At 53.5% G+C, this 18,631-nt stretch overlaps 1 protein-coding gene across 3 annotated transcripts in view; it reads left to right on the forward strand.

Annotated features, from left to right (window-relative positions):
- The window catches only part of NTNG2 (netrin G2), a 46,244-nt gene that overhangs the window by 13,680 nt on the left and 13,933 nt on the right, over positions 1 to 18,631 (forward strand). For all 3 annotated transcript variants that reach the window (XM_069031504.1, XM_069031502.1, XM_069031503.1), the window contains exon 3: positions 7,348 to 7,991. In XM_069031504.1, coding sequence (XP_068887605.1) covers positions 7,348 to 7,991 — 644 coding nt within the window. The remainder of the gene's footprint in view (positions 1 to 7,347; positions 7,992 to 18,631) is intronic.

The raw sequence follows: 18,631 nt of genomic DNA on the forward strand, positions 1-18,631 counted from the left end.
GAGGCCTCGTACTTCTGATCCCTCTCTGTGCTCCCAGCCCTCTCTGCAGTGAGTTATGCCACTTGCCAGCTGTTGGAAATAATCGCTGTAAATTAATTATGGTTTTTTCACCCTTCTGATCCCTCCCAGCCCATGAATAGAGTGAAAATTAATTGTCAGAGAGTATTTCCAACTCTCTTAGAGTCCCACTCTGGCCACTGGCAGGTTACGGTTTATGCCCTGAAGCACAAGATTTAATTACTCACAAATGTTATTTTTGATCATAAAATCACCTTGTCTTGTCATAAATCCAGATAGAACAGTTGAACCCTCAGATCAGGACCAGTGAGAGTGAAAACACCCTGAAATGTCATTAGGACGAGCCTGTGTTTTCTCCTGGGCAAATGCAATTCTGTTTGGGAAGCAGCATCACGTCCTGGAGGGATTATTGGAAGAAAAGCCAAGGAAGTCTCCCAAAACATGCATCGCTCAGGGTGGCCCTTGTCAAAAATTTGTGTTGCAGAAAATAGGTTGAACTCTGTGTGGGGAGGTTAAGGGTGGCTGGCCCTGGAGCTGGGTCAGGCACCTTCCCCCCTCAGCAGGTGATTTCCCGGTGCTGACCGACACCGGAGCAAACCCAGAGCCCAGCCAGGAGGGGAACGGAGATCCCTGCGAGCCCTGGCAGAGTCAGGAAGAGCAGGGCAGGGGATGGAAGGGAAGTGAAGCCCCGCAGCTCAATCCCAGCGTAAGCAGGAAAGCAAACGTGCCGGGAAGGTCATTTCAGCTCCATCCTGCAGCCTGCAGAGCCAGCGGATCCAGTGGGGCATTGGACAGGGGCAGGGAGGGGGGGAAAAGAAAACTTTGGGGTGAAAGTGTTCCAGAACACCCACAGGACAGGCAGGCTGGAGTGGGCTGGCCCTGCTCCCCTCTGCAGGCTGGGACCCCCATGTTCCTGGCCATCAGCCCTTCCCGTGACAGGCTGTTCAGGGAAGGGGAGGCTGCAGGACACCTGCGGTGGCACCGCTCCACAGCGGGGATGTTATTGGGGCAGGAGGGATCAGGTGCACGTGGAGATTTTGCTGATCCCTTTTTTTGCAGGATTTGGAGGAAATTTGATACCAATTTCAGGACTCAGTTGCAGCGCGAGGAAACGCAGGGACTTTGTGAACCTCACGTGCTGACCTTTGAGCAGAAATTCAAAGGCAGCGTCGGAGGTGTCCCAAGGGAGGCAGAGGGGCCTTGGGTGTCCCAAGGGAAGCAGAGGGGCCTTGGGATGCACCTGAGAGTTTCTTAAGCATCACAGCTGGATGGGGTGGGGGCTACAGAGGGAATTGTCTCCTCCTGGGTGGAGGTTCAGACCGAGGTTTCCTCAGGCACAAGCAGTCCCAAGAAGGAGGGAAGGGGGTTCCTGTGCTGTCACCTGCTTTTCCTCATTCTGAGGGAGCCAGATGTGGCTCTGCAGACTCTTTGGAGGGCTGTCAAACAGCCCCCAGTCCCAACCAGCATCAGCACTTGCAGGAGAGCCTGGAGACAGCCAAGGTCTGAGAGGTCTCTGGTTGGGTTTGAGAGCCAGTTCACAGAGGAACAAAAATAACTTACAGAGAAAGTACCCAAGAGAAACCCACACAACAGCACCAATCTTTGTGCTGAAGAAATGCATTTAACTGTTTCCCTTTTTATAAAAATCTTCCTATAAAACACCAAGGATTTCCAACCCCTACCCCCAATTAAAAAAATACAAAATTTTGTTTTCCAAAACTCCTTCAAGTTGATGAGACCTTGTCATTATTCTTATTAGGAGACTGTAATTAAAAACAAGTGGTCCCAGAGTGCTCTAGGTTTTAGCAGAGGCCTTGGCATAAACACAATTCCATCAAGCAGAAGAGACCCCCAAAAGCAAAGAAAGTCATGCGGGGGTTCCCAAGACACCATTAAACAAATCACACCAGGTATGAGAGCTGTGATTGAGCATCCTTGGCTGAGCAGTACAAGCTCTCACATCATCTACTCTTTTTTCCTTGCTCAAATCTTGTTGGGTTTTTTTTCCCCCCCTTTATTATTATTATTTTTCTTCACTCTGCAGCTAGTGGTTGCAATTGCTTTCCAGCTTCCCTTTGGCATGGAGATCTAAAAGCTGCAGTCTTATTTCTGTGTAGCTTTCACCATCCACAACAGATGTCTAGTTTGTTTAAAATATTCAACAGCCTAATGATTAATCAAGCAATTTCACCTACAAAAATATATAATTTTATGCTATGAGGCTTAAAAATGGTATTATCTGCTAGGAAAAAAAAAAAAAAGGCAACTTTTACACTCATTAAGAGCCCTAAAAATCAGCTGGGCTTTGTAAAACTGGGCCTTTTGTTGTGGCTGGTTTCCCCCATTCCCCCCCTTCCCAGCAAGTGGGGAGCAGCTTCTCTGCAGCATCCTGGATTCCTGTCATCCTGCTTTGTCAGACCAATATCTTGTTTCTTAAGAAATCCTCCTCAAGGAGCAAGTCTCTGCTTTCACCTTCAGAAAGTCCCTTTTGCAGCATTTCTGCCCAGAACTGGCTCCAGGCACCAAGAGGAGGCAAAACCCAAGGGCTGGGTCAGCAGTCACCAGGGCTGAGACACATTTCCAGCTCAAGGACTGGGCCCATGGGATCCTCCTGAGTGCAAGGTCCTGCACCTGGAGCAGGGCAACCCCCAGTATCACTCCAGGCTGGGGATGAAGGATTGGGAGCAGCCCTGCCAAGGAGGATTTAGAGTCCCAGTATCTAAAGAGGGTCTACAGGAAAGATGGGGAGGGCTCTTTATTATGAATTGTAGTGTTGGGACAAGGGATGAAGGTTTTAAACTGGAAGAGAGCAGATTCAGACTAGCTGCAAGGAGGAAAACTTCTACAAGGAGTGTGGTAAAATACTGGCACTGTAAAACCTCAGAGAGGTTTCCATGGGATGTCTCACCTGTGGAAACATTCAAGGTCAGGTTGGATGGGGCTTTGAGCAGCCTGACCCAGCTGAAGATGCCCTTGCCCATGGCAGGGGGTTGGACTGGATGACCTTTAAAGGTCCCTTCCAACCCAAACCATTCTATGATTTGCTTTACACAGGCACAACCTTACTATGATGCCATTTTTTAGGACACTGTGTCCTCAACGAGGCTCTTACAGTTTGTTCCCTGGAGATTTGCCTGTTTGGGCTGAGCTGGGGCTAAGCAAGACTGCAACACTCTTTGGTACAACCCCAAAAAGCGCACAACCAGAAGAGCTGGAGAGCCTGAGATCTGCAATGTTTAGTTGCTGTGAGGACACTCACGACTGATTTAATAGCGTGAGACTCAAAGTGAACTGGTTTATTTTAAGCTCACTGAGACCAAGTTTGCCTGGCTAATGCATCCTGACTTTTAGATTGAAGACTTAAATATCTCGAGACTTTGGACAGATTCTTTGGAGGACACACGGCTTGGAGGAGGAAACCAGATTCAAAAATAATACCTGGAATTGTTTCAATAGTGCTATATCTGATCTTACCAGGACCAACGGAGCAGCCAAAGTGTGGCCATCTGTTTCCGCTCCCCCCTGCCCTCCTGGCTGACTCCAAACCAAGCCCCCAGCAGAAAAGGCATCGAGCATCCCGCAGAGGAAGGACAATTCAATAAACCTAACCCCAAAAAGGAACACTTCATTTTAGCAGAGGAAGCCGTAGTGATGTGACTCACTCGGCGGCTTCTGAGGCTCTCCTCACCTTTCAGCACTGTCGCTTGGAGGTTATTTTTGTGTTTGCCCCGTTACAACCATGCACCTCTCGAGCCATGGGCCTCCCCAGAGCATCAGGGTGGCTAAAGACATCTTTGGGGCTGCTGCCTGCTGAGCTGAGCACGCTCACAGGTTGGGATACATGGGAGCCATCAGGGATTGTGCACCTCCGTTCCCTGGGACGAGCATATGGCAGACAGACAGAGCTTTCGCTCCGCTTCTCCCTGCTCCTGACCTGCCAGGTCCCCTGCCAGGGACGTGCCTGGCCAGCCCTGTCCCTCCAGACGGGACATGGGGAGGGGGATCATGCTTGATCAGACTCAGTTGCTTCCCTCAGTGCTCCAGGGAAACCTGTCCCGCCTCCCATCCTGGCCTGGGTGATGTTTTCTTATTGTGGTTTCATCACAGAGCTCTTCCTTTGTTTAATTTGGCCACTCCAAAGAAAGCTTGATAGGAGCATCATCCACAGCCCTGGAGGTGGCCACTGTGGCCATGCTGGGAACAGCTCAGGTGGCAAATATTCAGCGAGATTCATCTCACACCAGCTCAAGGGCTGTGGCTGCTGCACACAAGGAAAGGAAGGCTCATGGCAAGAGCCCCTCTGGCCAGGATGGCTCTGAGACACAGACTCTGCTCACACAGAGCCACTGAGCAGCAAGGTGGGTTTGTCAGGGAATTTTCTGCTGCCATCCCAAGCCAGTTCTCCACCTGCTGCACCCCTCTTCAGACAAGTGAGGAAAATGGACCTCCAGGATGGTCTTTTCAGGACTGTCCTGTTAAGCCATCTGTATGGCCACATTGGCAGGAGGACCATACTGCAACACAATATGTTGTCTCAGCACAGGAAACACACTCAGAGCCCCCAGTACTTCAGCTGAGGGGGATTTTTCTGCCTTTTCCCTCAGGCACCACTGCAAAGCTGCGCTGAGAGGCAGCTCCATCCCCCAGCAGGAAGCTGTGTCTCATTAGCAGAGGTAAACAATTCCTCTGAACGTGACGAGTCAGGAGAGCATATTAAATATGTCAATATCTCAGGGTTTTTTAGTCCCTGCTCCAGAACAGCTTGTTATGGCAGGAGAGGACCCCACAGCATGGCTCAGAGCCCCACCACAGCCCAGCTGGCATCTCCCCCTCTTTGAGGGGGTTGTGGGCACACCTGGACAGGTGCCCTCACCCCTTGACCTTGCCCACCCAAGCAAGCCTGAGCACTCCATGGATTTCCTTTGCTCAGTTATCACAGCTGCTAGTAAAAACCAAAAAAGTAATAGAAACTATCCAGCTATTTGCTTTAAAAACATCTACCCAAGCATCCATTTATGAGTGACCTCCCTGCTGCAGGGTGGGCACCACACCGGAGCTCAGCAGCTCTGGTCCCTGCTCTTCCTCCTGGCACACACAGAGGTGGCAAAAGCCACACATCGCCCAAGCTGAGGCTGTGACTGGAGGAACAAACCCCAGCACGGCATTTGCAGCTTTACCATCAGCCAGGGGCGTGTCAGAGCAAGACAGGGTTGGAAACAGTTTGAGTTTTGACCTGTTTTAGCATGTGCTGCTTTCCCTGGCAGCCTCGTGCACACAAACACACACACAAACACAACGTGTGCTGTATCTACAGGAGTCCCCTCGGGTCCCCAGAGCTGCCTCCCCTGCAGAGGAGCCCGGTGCTCATGTGCAGATCAGCCACTCGCTGGTTTGTTTTGCCCCCGTGCTGACAGAGCAGCCTCCTGCCTTATTTACTCCGTGCTGTGCACATGCTGCTCCAGACACAGAATTATTCGTGTCCTCAGGAGTTTTTCAGGGCTCCTGGGTGCTGGTGCAAACAGTTGCTTGCCTTCAGTGCACATCTCTGAGCTCCGAGGAGGCACCAAAGGCCGATTTTAAAGACATGGAGTAGAGAAGCTCAAAGTAGTTTCCAAGACCTCTGGTTGCCCGGCTGGAGGTGGCAAAGCCCGGATTTTCCAAAGCACGCTGTGTTACTGAGAGGTTTCCACGTTCAAAGCACAGCCCCACTTTGCACCCGAGAGCATCCACTTGTACAAACCAGATCCCCTCCTCTGCTGTGCCTGGGCACCCTAAAAGCAGGTCAGAGGCACTCAGACTCCAACAATTCTCTAGGTCAAAGCAAGCCATGGGCACAGGAGAAGCCCCTTCCCATGCCTGCAGCAGCCAGAGACACAACCAGCCTGCTCAGATCCAGCCCTGCACCTCAATTTTGGAGCCCCCAAGTACCAGCAGCAGCTCCCCTCACCCTGGCACAGCCCTGGTGCTGCAGGAAGTCCCCAGGGCCGGGCAGGAACATGCTGATCCCCACACACAGCACCTCCCCGTGGCTCCCAGCCTCGCACAAAGCACCCACAAACCAAAGCACAATACCCAGCTCAGTCTTACCTTGAAAGCTGCTGCTTCAGGAGAGCCAAACCTCGCACCCCAGCAAGCTCCTCACCTTCAGCCGGCAGCTCTGAGCAGCTCCAGCTGCTTTATCACCTCCTCCTCCTCTGCCAGGTGCCTCTGCCTTCCTGATAAGGGTCCCACAGCAGCAGAGCCCGCTGTCATACCAATCCCTCTGCTTCCCCAATTCTTTGGATTTTGAGTCAAAGAGGGAGGCAAAGTGACAGCAAAGAGATGCTTCATATGCAGAAAAAGGATCAGCAGTGTGTTGCAGAGTTTTTTTGTGGTCTGTACCCACTAGAACACAGCCCTACACAATCCCCAAGGCAGGTCTGATCCACAGGCTCATTCCTGGAGGGAGAGGTTGCAGGGCAGTAATGTTGGGCTTATGTATGGGTGAGCAATAAATGCATTGGCCCAGCTGCCCACCCCCAAAACTTCAACATTTGGTGCATGACCTTGACAGTGTGTCCTAGTGCAGCTCAGCACATGTGGATGTGGAGGTGTGTCCCTGCAAAACACGCCAGCCTGGCTGTGCGCTGTCACTTGTGGGCAAAATGGGATGGCTGGACCTTTTCTCCCACAACCCAGGCCTGCAGGCAGTGGACATTGTCACCTGGATGGGATGAGCCATCCTTCCACTCTGTTCCCTCTGGGTAGGTGAGGACCAAGGCACCAGGAAGCACAAATTTCTGCTCTCTCTGCTGCTGCTTGGTTCTGTCCCAGCTCGGAGCTGGAGAAATGGGGTTTCCTTCCTCTAGCTGTGCTCAAAGGCACTGGGGGGGATGGTGTGGCCCCAGACTTTTCAGCATCAGGAGCCACGAGAGGCAGAGGTCTGCTTGGGGGATTTTAGCCATTCAGTTCTTCCAAGGCAGCGGGGATGAACACAGCTTTCTGTAGCCTTGTAAATCAGCCAAGCTTAACCCAAGTTTCTCAGAGACCGTTTCAGGGAAGGCGCTTTCTATGAAAATTGCCCCCGTGCCAAATTGAAAAGTCCTTTCCCAAAGGGCCTTTCAAAGGAAACAGCTCAGCCGTTCTTAGAGCTGAGGCAAAGCCGCATCTTTCTGCCTTAAACTCGCTCTCAGAACCAGCATCCTCCAGAGCCAGGCCCCCGGCACCCTCCAGCTCAGCCCAGCAGTTAACGTTTGACACAAGCAGCCAAACCCAGGGCCCGTGTGCCCACGATGCCACACCATGCCCAGGCTTTGCTTTCCTCTCTGGTGACCGCTGTTGTTGTTCCAGGAGAACCCGTACCTGTGCAGCGACGAGTGCGACGCCTCCAACCCCGACCTGGCCCACCCGCCCAAGCTGATGTTCGACAGCGAGGACGAGGGGCTGGCCACGTACTGGCAGAGCGTGACGTGGCGCCGGTACCCGGAGCCGCTGCTGGCCAACATCACCCTGTCCTGGAACAAGAGCATCGAGCTGACCGACGACATCGTGATCACCTTCGAGTACGGGCGCCCCACCATCATGATGCTGGAGAAGTCTCTGGACAACGGGAGGACTTGGCACCCGTACCAGTATTACGCAGACGACTGCATGGAGGCCTTCAGCATGCCAGCACGGAGGGTCCGGGACCTCTCCACCACCAGTGCCAACAGGGTCCTCTGCACGGAGGAGTATTCCCGCTGGGCGGGCTCCAAAAAAGAGAAGACTGTCCGGTTTGAGGTGCGGGACCGCTTTGCCATCTTCGCTGGCCCTGACCTCAAGAACATGGACAACTTGTACACCCGGCTGGAGAGCGCCAAAGGGCTCAAGGACTTCTTCACAGTGACCGACCTGCGCATGAGGCTGCTGAGACCTGCCCTGGGGGGCACCTACGTGCAGAGGGAGAACCTGTACAAGTACTTCTATGCCGTCTCCAACATCGAAGTCACCGGCAGGTAATGGCTGCTGTATTTCTTTGGGTGTCTCTCCTTGGATGAGAAGAGGGTTGTTGCTAGAAAACTGAGCCATCAACGCTTCTGCTGACCGATGGATAACCATTTCTGCCTCTAATACCCCTTCTCCCCAGGCAGGGCAGCAGATGTGTCCTTGCAGGGAATGGCTGGGGCACCTCCAAGGCTGTGTCCTCCTGCAGCTGGTGCTGGGGGAGCTGGGACATGGCTTGGATGGACACTCAGGGGCTCAGTTCCCTCCAAGACCCCGTCCCAGCTGTGCAAACACCGCCAGCCTTTGCCCAGATGTCTCAGGGATGATGCTGGTGGATCTGGGGGGTGGAATGAGGCTCATCCCACTAAACTCCAGCTCCCTGCCAGTACAAGCAGGGTGGGTCATCCCCAGTCAGTCCTGCACACCCTGAGCAGCCCCAGCCCTGGCAGATGAAGTTTGAGGTGAGGGCAAACCCCCCGACAGATCTGGGGCAGAGGAAGCAGGAGAGGGTTTGTTTCTCCTGGGTTTTGTTTTTCATTTCTCTGTACGAAGCCATATGTTACGTTATGACATCAACCAAAAAAGCAAAGTAAGGTGGAAAAGTGCCGAGATGGCTGATTTCCCATCCAGCTTGTGCGAGACTTACAGGCGAGAGGGGAAAAATCTCCCCATCACCCACCCCGTGCTAACAAGCATCACCACAGCGACAGAGGAGCCGTTTGTATCGGTTCCAAACTGTTCGCTTCTGAGACTTGCAAGTAGAAATGTTTGCAGGTGCCACCGAGGCTGGCTTTGAACGGGCTCCAAGGGGAAGGAAGCTGCAGTGAGGGATGGGAGAGCCCTTTCCACCCGCCAGGGCAGGCAGGAGGCAGCGGTGAGGGTCTTTCTCACGGCCTGGTGCCTGTCTGGGATGAGCAGCTGTGGCTCTCAGCGGGGCTGGGGGCACGTTGGGGTGCCCACCGTGGGGATTGCTCAGGGAGGAGCCCTGGGGGGCTCAGGCACATGGGCAGAGGAGCGGGAGAGCACCTCCACGTGTGTCTGGTAAATTAGGACTGAATTTTTGATTTCAGTGCTTGTGCAATGAGCTTTGGCTTCCGAGTGCAGAGATCAGCACAGATAACCAAGGACTTGTTACTGGCCCCGCAGCAGCCTCGGGATACTTGATGCTTCAAAGAGTTGAAGCACTTGTGGTGTCCCGTGAACACCTTCCTCCTCTGAGCCATTCACCTTTCCTGCCTGCCTTGTTGCTTCAGTACTTCGGACTTCAGGCCATCCTGGTGGGATTCTCCCCAGACCAGCACCTTGCTCTCAGCTGTCCTCCTCCCCCCTCCCCAGTGCCTCACCAGATTTTGAACTCACTGGCCAAATTTAATACCATTTAACAGTAGTAGAGATTGGTTCAAGACATAAAATCCCTACAAATTCTGTGAAAAGAGGCAGCTAGGGAAGGAGAGAAAAAACCCTTTCAAACACACCCAGGGCTGGGGGAGTCACAACCTCTAGGAGACATCCAGAACTCCACAGCCACCCCGACGGCAGCTGGAGCCAGGGATGGCCGGGCTGCGGACGCCCTGTGGAAGCTGCAATGCTGCTTTTTAGCCGTGGCCAGCACGAGACAGGCTGGGGTTTGTTGGCTGATCCCTGCCGGCCTCTCCCCGGGCTGGCGCGGTGCCGGCGTGGCCGCCTGCCCACGGCTGCTGCAGAGCGGCGGCTCCTGCTCCGCCGCTGCCCTCTCGGCTCCCTCCGCTCCCTAAAACCTGCCCGACCTGCTCCTCCAGTGCAGCCGGGCCGCTGGGAGGAGAGGGCTTTTTCTTGGCTGGGAACAGGGAAAACTCTGAAATCTGCTTTTATCAGCCCAAACTCCCAAGTTCTGAGCTACAGTAAGATGCAGCTTTGCACTGCTCCAGGTTGCTGGGCTGGTTCCCAGGAGAGAGGGACGCTCATCCTGGACAGGGAAGAGGTCAGTGCCTGTCCTGTGCTGACTCTTCCAGCCCCCGTGGGCACAGGGCAGGGAAGGTGAGCAGCTGAGGAGCTGTGGATAAGTGGTGTATAAGATGGAGGAGCTCCCTGTGAATTAACTCTGCTCCTGTGATCATTCCAGTCCCAGCAAGCAGGTTTTTGCACTGAAAAGCAATCTAATTCCAGCTGTAAGCAAAGCCAGTTACAGTGCAGGGACTAAAACCAAATTAAATCTTGTGTATGGCTCAACAAGGAATGGGTTATTGAGAGGAAGAGAGGAGAAATCAATGTGAGCCTGACAGGAGCACTGTGCAGGGAAGGGGGGAGGAAGAGTGGGCAAGAATGGGGATGGACACACACTGCCTCTTCCAGGACGTGTTGGAGGAACAGGAGCAAAGTGCCTAGATAAAACTGGGGTGGTGTTGGGGACCCACTACAGGGGGCATAGAAACAAGAGGGAAGATGACTGTGAGGAAATGAGGGGTCAAGGGCAAAAAGCAGCCAGAAAATTCCACCTGGAGAGCAGAGTGAGCAACCCTGAGAGGCTGAAGGAGCTGTGCTGGCCACAGTGTGTGACAGTGAAGGAGCAGTATGTGCTGTCACAGTGGCATTGCCTGTGTCCCTGCACAGCACCGGGATCTTGGCAGTGCCCACAGGGTGATGAGGCACTTGGCAGCTCATTTCCAGTTGATGTTCATGGTCAAAGGAAGAGCAAAACTCTGCCCTCAAAGCAGACCATGAGCCCTGGTGGTTTCTTGTGCTGCAGCCTTAACTGCTGGGTTCAGAGAGGTTTCTGTATCCCCTCAGTCCATGTACTCCTGCTCCCCATCCAAGCACACCGAATCCTTCACGCCTCAGCTTCACACCAAGGAAAAACCCCTCACCGCAATCCCCCAGAGCTTTCAGGAAAAGCAGAAAGAGACGGAGCAAAGAACAAGGGGAAGGAGTTTTCTGCTTTCTCTTGCCCTGTAGGCCACAGGGTCTGGTGAATCCTGGGGGTCACTGCTTCATTCCTGGGTGTTGGTGCTGTGGGTTGGTCCCTCAGGGTCTCCTCTGCATCTCCTCCTCCCACAGCCTCAGCCAGGTCCATCTCTCCGTTCATGGCTGACAGTTTATTTTTACTCTCTTTCTTCTTGGTATCTTTCTCTTTTTTTTTTCCCCCTTTCTTCTTCCATCCTGTCCCTATTGATCTGCAGAGTAACAGGAGATGCCGAAGAGTCAGGACAGGAATAGACACAAGCAAGTCCTTGGCCTGTGTGCTGTGTGAGTGCCAGGCAGGGTGGGGAAGGGAAGTGGAAGGACTTTTCCCCACAGATCTCTCTGTTCACTGCTTAATTTTCTCCTCAGAGCAGCAATGAGCTCGGGCACGGGTGAATGAGCTTTCCCTGGCTGCCAGGGCTGGCGGTGAGAGCCGCTGGTTCTCCTTCCATTCCACCCTGGCTCTCTTTGGAGTAATTTCTTCCCCTTCATAACGTCAGTCACTGCCGTGCTCAGCAGGGCACGCTCCATCACGGAGACATTAATAAGCTGTAATTGAAGTTAATGTGCCATGGCCAGGACATGTGGATCCAGTTAGGAGAAATCAGATTGAGCAGAAGTGAATCAATTTTAGGCTGATTATTAGGATTTCTCTCCTCTGTCCTGCCCTGCCCCAGTGCCTGCACTGTTTGTCCATCTTGCTGGTCATGAGCAGTCGCTGGAGGAAGGCAGGAGGAGGGAGCATCCCTCATCACTGAGCAGCTCCATGGAACAGGGCCTCCTCTCGGGCTGCACTCAGGCCAAAGAGGCACCAACAAGATGAGGTTTCTAGTTCTGAAGTGGCATTTCCTTTCCTCACTTCACCAATTGCTTTTCTCAGGCTTTTCTTAGGCTTTCCTTGGCTGCTGCTTTGCTTACACCAAAGAATTGAAGGGGAAGGCTCTTTGTGCTCCCCTGCTTCTTTCCCTGCCTTCCCCTGGTGTGTTCCATTCCGTGCATGGATGCTCTTCAGGAGGATTTTCTCTCCACATAACTTGGAGAGTTTGTGCCAGCGGAGCAGAACAGCTTTGGCCAGCCTGTTATCCTGGTGCCAACAGCCAGGATCAGGCACTCCAGACCTGGAGGATCAAGGCCACCCCCAAAAGCATCTCCTGCAATAAATGGAGCTGGAAATGGTCAGTGGTACCCACACGCAAGGGATATATTTTTCTGCATTTGTGGTGAGTTTTGAGATGTGGAAATGATTGATGCTGAATTGCTGTTAAAGATGAATGAATTCCTGGTCACTGCCTCCTCCTCTGCCCTCCCAGCCAGCTCAGTGAAGGCAGCTCAGTGCACTTCCCCTGTGGTTGTAGCTCAGCTTGAACCAGGGGTGCCAACACAAAGCACATCCCAGCTGCCCCTGAGCTGCTGTGCCCTGGTTGGACATTCCCTCTTCTGGCTCTGTTGATGACGTTGTGAGAGACCCTCCAGCTGATCTTGACTTCTCCAGCAAAGCTGTCTTTAAATTGGAGTAAAGGTTTGGTCCGTGGAAGAGCCTCTTGTTGAAGGTCTCAGAGCTCGTGTGATGGCTGGTGTCCTTGTTGAGCATCTTGCCCTGAGGAGCAGGGTGGGACCTGCACCAAAGGGGAACAGGCAGGACCTGGAGTGAATGATCTGTGAGAGCGTGGGCTTCCCCAGCTGAGCTTGCCCAACCCCAGTGCTGGAGCATCACCCCCAAAATAGCCATGGGCTCACCCAAACATCCCCCAAGAAGAAGCCCAATGCCCCTGCAGCCCTCAGCCAGCTGATGCCCACACTTGGCAGCTTTGGGATGACCACAAAAACCAGGGCAAGCACTGCCTGTGCCCATCCCTGCTCCTTCCCCTGCAGCTCCTGGCAGACAGAACTCGGGTGCCAGGAGGGAGCAGCATCCTCGTGTCAAGGACGGCCAAGTCTGTGCCAACCGTGCGCCGTGTTCCTCGGCCCGTCCTTGCCTCCATGCTGGGCAGCCCCTGAGAGCTGGATGGCTGAGCTTCCCTGGCATTCCTCCAGGCTGGAATTAGCTTGAGTTCAAGCAAAATCTTGCTGTTGGTCATGTAGTTAAATTAAGCTAACGTGCAGCAACTGTTTGCTGGAGTCCTGCAAAGGTTTCTACTCCCACTGCAGCAAGGTGGGGAGAAAACTCTCTGAGCGGAGGGAGGGAGTGAGAAAGAAACCCAGAGAGCTCCTCCCTCCCCCAGACACTGCTGACACTTTGTCGATAGCCAGAGACAGATGCCCAAGGTCCTATTACCTGCTCCTGGCTTCGGTTTGTGAAGGGTTTTATTCCCCCTCTGATTTTGTTGCCGAGTTGTGTCCGGCCCTGAGCGGATAATAGAATTTCATCGATAGACTGAGAAGGTGATGTATGTTAAAGCACTTAATATAAAGAGACTTCTACAGGAGCCCAAATTCAATTTGGCCAATGAACTCAATTGCAGGCATTATTGCATTCCAGGAGAAAGACCAAGAGCATTTATACACATTACTCTGCAAATATTTATGTTCACATATCCGTGTGATGTCCTCTTCACCCTTCCTCCCCTTCTGCTGGCCGACCCCCTAATGGGGAAGTTTGGTTCCGTGTTTGCTTTTTAAGACAGCTTTGAATATAAATAATGTTCCACCAGTCAGCAGGATCTTGACAGCTGGTGAGTGTCAACTTATTTAAAATAAATAGCCTCTCAGATGGGAACAGCCAGCTAGCGTGCTCTCCACTTTGGCATCTTTTAAATTGTCTCATCTTTGTAACCCAAACCTCAAATCATTTCGGAGGGCAGCGAGGAGGGTTCCTTCCTGCTGGGAGGACTCACCCATCCCTACCACACAACCAAAAGTAAAAACCCACAAGGAAAATAACCCGCTCACAACCCTCTGACCTAACTCAGGGTTTTTTTCAGTTCTTTGGCTCTGCACAAAGCAGGGAAAGCCGGAAGTCTGTCACCATGGTTCAAGCTGAATAAAACAACGCATTAAAATGGCTTTTCCTCTCCTTCAGCCCCTGGACCACAGCCTTGGGTAAGCTCCCAGCCCTGCTCCTGGCATGAATGAGCCATCGTTGTCTTCTTCATCCCCTTCAGCCCTGCTCTAGGACTGGCAACAGCAAACCCCTGCCAGAGTGATCTCCCAGCAAGGCAAATCCTGATATAAATGCTCTGCACAAAGGGACTGTGCTTCCATGGCCCAGCCATTAGAAGCTATTTTTACCTGCTTCCACACGCACAGATGGGCCAGAAACAATCCAAGCTCAGCACCCGTTATGCTTTGCCCAAAAGATTTGCTTCCTGCTTTTGCTGAGCTGCCAAAACAGTTGCAAAAGAGCAGGTAGAAGTGGGTAAGTGATGGCCAGGCAGCTGCCGGAGCGTGCTGCGAGCAGCGGCTGAGGATGACAATAGAGAGATGGAGAAGAGTTATTCATGTTTCCCCGAGAGCCCAGATCAGTTGAAACATCGTTTTCCTTGGGGACAGAGAGGAAAGAGCTCCCTTCAAACACATCATCCCATGAGACTCATTAAAGGCTCATCAATTACAGTGAGAGCAAACAATTCAGGGGAAAGCTCTGATAAGCCTTCCTCCGGCCGGCAGTCATTAGCAGCGCTCCCGAGCCGCCTCTCCCCGGCACCAGCACCGGCAGAAAGGGAGCAGAGGGGCAAAGCCAAGCCCATGGGGGGAAAAGCAGGAGTGTGATGGCTCGAGAGCCAGCAGGAGGGGACCAGCAGCCTCCAAAGTATCCCTGTGTCCATGCAGAGCATCCTCATGGAGAGGAGTGTGCAGGCTGGGCTGGAAAGAGGCTTGCAGGGGAGGTGGTGGCCTTCTGCTGCTCCATATCCAGGATTTTCTAAGGAGCTCAGGACAGTCAGTGTTGTCTCATAGGAACTGGGCAAGAGGCACAAGGGGATGGAGCAGCTCTCTGGGGCCCCACCCAGCAGTTCCTCCAGCCCTACCCAGCACAGCAGTGTCACTGCATCGGACCTGGGGGGTGCCAGCACCCCCAGGCTGCCTCATCCCTGCAGGAAGGGAGAGGGATGAGGAGATGCTCTTTGCCTTTCCCTGCCTCACTTCCCTGCTCTGCAGGTGGGGTTGAGGACAGAGAAGAGGTTGTAAAACAAGTAAGAATCCTTGGAAGGAAAACAAAGGGCTGGGATGGCTTTTTAAAATTAGTTCAAACGTCATTATTAATGAAAGCTCAGGGAAAGGGGCTGTTTTCCCACTCCCAGCACAGAGGGAGGTTTGCTGCAGGTTTGCTGCACTCACCCCCTTCCTGTGCGTGGGCATCTCCTTCCCTCACACGTGGGCTTGGCACCAGACACCTCTCCAGCAGCTCGCTGCTGTGACCTCCAGGATGCTGATGTGGAGAAATGCAGAAAAGTGTTCTTTATGGCTGGAAAAAAAAAAAAAAAAAAAGAAAGAAAAGAAAAAAGGAAAAAAGAAAGGAAAAAAAAAAGGACACTTTCCTGTAAACTTTCCTTGGCGCTCCAAGCTCTGTGATGTTCCCTGGTGGAGGCATTGGCAGCATCAGACCACACTGCACCAGTCTGAGGGAAGCTGAACGACCTGCACTAAAATAAACTCATAAATACCCCTTTGTGCACACTGTAACATCTTGGGGCACACATTGCTCCGACCACTCCTGCTGAGAACACTGTGAGCCAGTTTCTGTTTAATGCCGAGTGCAGTGGTGTGACCCACTGCCAGCCTGGTGCAGATGGGTGTCCCTGGTGCCCGAGGGTGCTGGGGTCCTGCTGGGTGTGCTCTGGGGCTGCTCCCCACCGTGGCTGAGCCTACACAGGCTCTGAATGCTCACTGAGAAACAGCACTGTCAGCACAGCCTTGACCCACCAGTCAGAGAGGAGAAACACTCCCAGCTCCTCAGATCTCCTCCAGAGCCAGAGAGACCATATTGCAACCAGCAGAGTGCTGGAGCAGCCCCAGGGCTGGAGCGGGGCCGTGGCTGCCTTCTGCAGGACACAGCGCAGGTGTCTGCCCCGCTGCTGCTTTTCAAGCCTCATTGCTAAGTAGCTCCTAACCTTTCCCTTCATCCTCTCCTTCCTGCCATGGCTGGGCGCCGAGGAGGATGAGCAGAGGCGAGCAGGACTAGCAGCTCCCACCCAGGGGACTGGGCTAATGCCATTTACTCCAGTCTCCGCCAGCTGAGTCTTGGCTGGGGAAAGATAGGCACAGAGCATCAGTGAGCACGTGTCCTTGGGCTGCAGGCCCAGACAAGGAGGCTCAGAAGCCTGAGGAAGGGGTTGAAGCTGAGCCACTGAGCCCGAGCTGCAGGAAGGCTGGGATGCAAAAACCTCTGCCCAAAACAGGGCTGGCTGAGGGTGCTCGGCTCGGTTCACCATTAAATAATGCAGCCTGATTGATTGGGCTGGAAAGTGCTGTGCTGCGGGGTCAGCCTGCTGGGGTTACAGTTCCCTACTTAGATTGATGATCCTCAAAGGTCGAATTCAGAAAGCAATTCCCTGGTAAAATTGATCCTTTGGATAACAAAACTTTTGCACAGTGGCAAAGAGTCTAGCAGTGAGAAACATCAGTGACCCGGGCACAGGCAGGCAAGGTGAACACCTGCCTCTGCTTCCCCTTGACTTAATTTTCCCTGTTTACACCAATTAGGAAGTGAGGGTCTCCCCTGGGAAGAGCAGTGCTCCATCACACCTGGCTGGGGGACATCCATGGGTTCCCATCCTGGGCAGGAGGCAGCTGAGGCTGTCCCAGGAGCTGGTGCTGGGCTCCCAGCCCTGCCCAGCAGCAAGTGAGCAGCGTCTGTGTACGAGCAGACACTTCTGGCTGCCTCCTGCACACACCCGTGCCTCAGCAAGGCTGGGTGCCACTGCCTGGAGGAAGATTTGTGGCTGGAGCCAAATTGATGGTGGACAGGTCTCGCCCTTCTGCACTGCAGCAGCTCGGAGCCAGAAGCACCCCAAAATGCCTGCTTGGCTCTTGGTGGGGGATGCCAGGAGCAAGGATGTGTTACATGTGGAGGGTGGTGATAGTGGCTGCCCCAGGCCACTGTAGGGCAGGTGGTGGCCACTCAGGGCTGATGTCCCCACTGACTGGTCCTTGACTCACAGGGTCAGACATTGGAGCCAAGCACCACCCTCCACCTCATCCCAAACTTTAGGCAAAACAAGGGATGTGACAGTCCCTTCCATCCTTGTACCCACTCCCCTGGGGCTCTTAAAGCCCCCTTGGCTGGATGCTGCATGACAAGGCTGTGGCCTGGAGCTGCCCCATCCCCTTGCCCCCACCAGCGGAGGAGGGAGGAGAGCTGCAGCTCCCGAAGCTGTTGCTCTGTTCAGGCAGGGCCCAGAGCAGCAGTGGTGAGGCTTTGACCTGCTTTAACCCACACTCTTGCCTGCTTTGCTCTCGTCTGCTCATTTTGAAGTGAGAGAAGGAGGCCACGCAGTGTGGAGGCTGAATAATTCAGAGCCAGGCTCCGCAGCACCCCGGGGCTGGGCAGCGCCTCTGCCAAAGGGCTGGGACAGCTCAGCTGAAATCCTTCCTCACCAGAGCCAAAGAGAACCCGCAGCATCTGAAATTCAGCATCCCTCCTGGCTGTAGGTACCAGCCAAAGCCACTTCCTTCTCCTGGATGCTGGGACTCGTGGCTTACTCCCAGAGCACCAGTGCTCGGAGGCTGTTAGTGCTTTCAGCCGTGACGCGGCATCTCCAGCCCTCACCAACACACGGTTTCAAGTGGAGCATGCTGAGTGTCTGTCTCTGCTCCCCAGGCCACGTTTTCTTCTCTCCTCCCTTTCAGAGGCTGCAAAATTCCCTCTTCTGCTTGGTCAGAGACAGGGCAGGGTTGTAAGATGGGGAGAGATTGTTCATCCAGCTTATGCTTAGCCTCTGAGCGGGGTTTGCTAGAATTAAGGACAGGGAGGGGAGGGAGAGGAAAAAAAATCATACATGAGGTCAGCTTATCCAGCCATGCGTGAGGGGAGCACAGCAAAGGCGGCCTCAGCGGGTCAGGCAGGTGGCTGGGGAGCTTCTTTGGGGGCTCCAAGGGAGAGGGGGAGAGGCACCAAGAGCAGGAGGCATGTGCAGCACCAGCACCCAGACTCCCAGCCTGATCCAGGCTGTTTATCCCAGTGCAGACAGAGCATGAGGAGCAGCAGGCCATGCTTCCTCTATCTTCTCTGCAGGCAGCTCATTCCCTCAGCTCTGCATCTCTTGAGCCCTGTAAAAGGAAGCACTGCCCCATCAGACTTCTCCACCCCTGCACAGAAGGCACAGCATTACTGTTTTCTAATGCTTCTGCTTCTGAGAGTGTAAATTATTGCCCAAAGCAGGGAAAACCGTCGGGCTGTGCTAGGGATCGGCTGTCTGGAATGAAATGAGATGTTTTGGTCCCCAAAGTCTCTGTCTGATGGCCTCAGCTCGGGCCCAGGAGTCACCAGAGCCATGTGTGAGTTATGGGCTCAGCCTCTGTGCTCTGCGCAAGTCACCTCCGGAGTCTGAGCAACAGGAATTATTGTGCACGGAGATAATTATTCCCTGCATACTGCACTACAGCTCATTAAAAGTTTCTTAATGTTTGCAAATTGCTGAATAGTGTTTTTAGTTGTTGCCTTCTCTGATGAGGCGGGGACTAACTGGTGGATTCTGGTGGTGGCTTGTTGTCTGTGTTATTTTGGTCACAGCAGGCTGGGGCTGTGCTGCATGTAGGGAAAAAGGTTTGTGCTGGG

This window comes from Aphelocoma coerulescens, chromosome 17, assembly GCF_041296385.1.
Source record: "Aphelocoma coerulescens isolate FSJ_1873_10779 chromosome 17, UR_Acoe_1.0, whole genome shotgun sequence".
Lineage (NCBI taxonomy): Eukaryota > Metazoa > Chordata > Aves > Passeriformes > Corvidae > Aphelocoma > Aphelocoma coerulescens.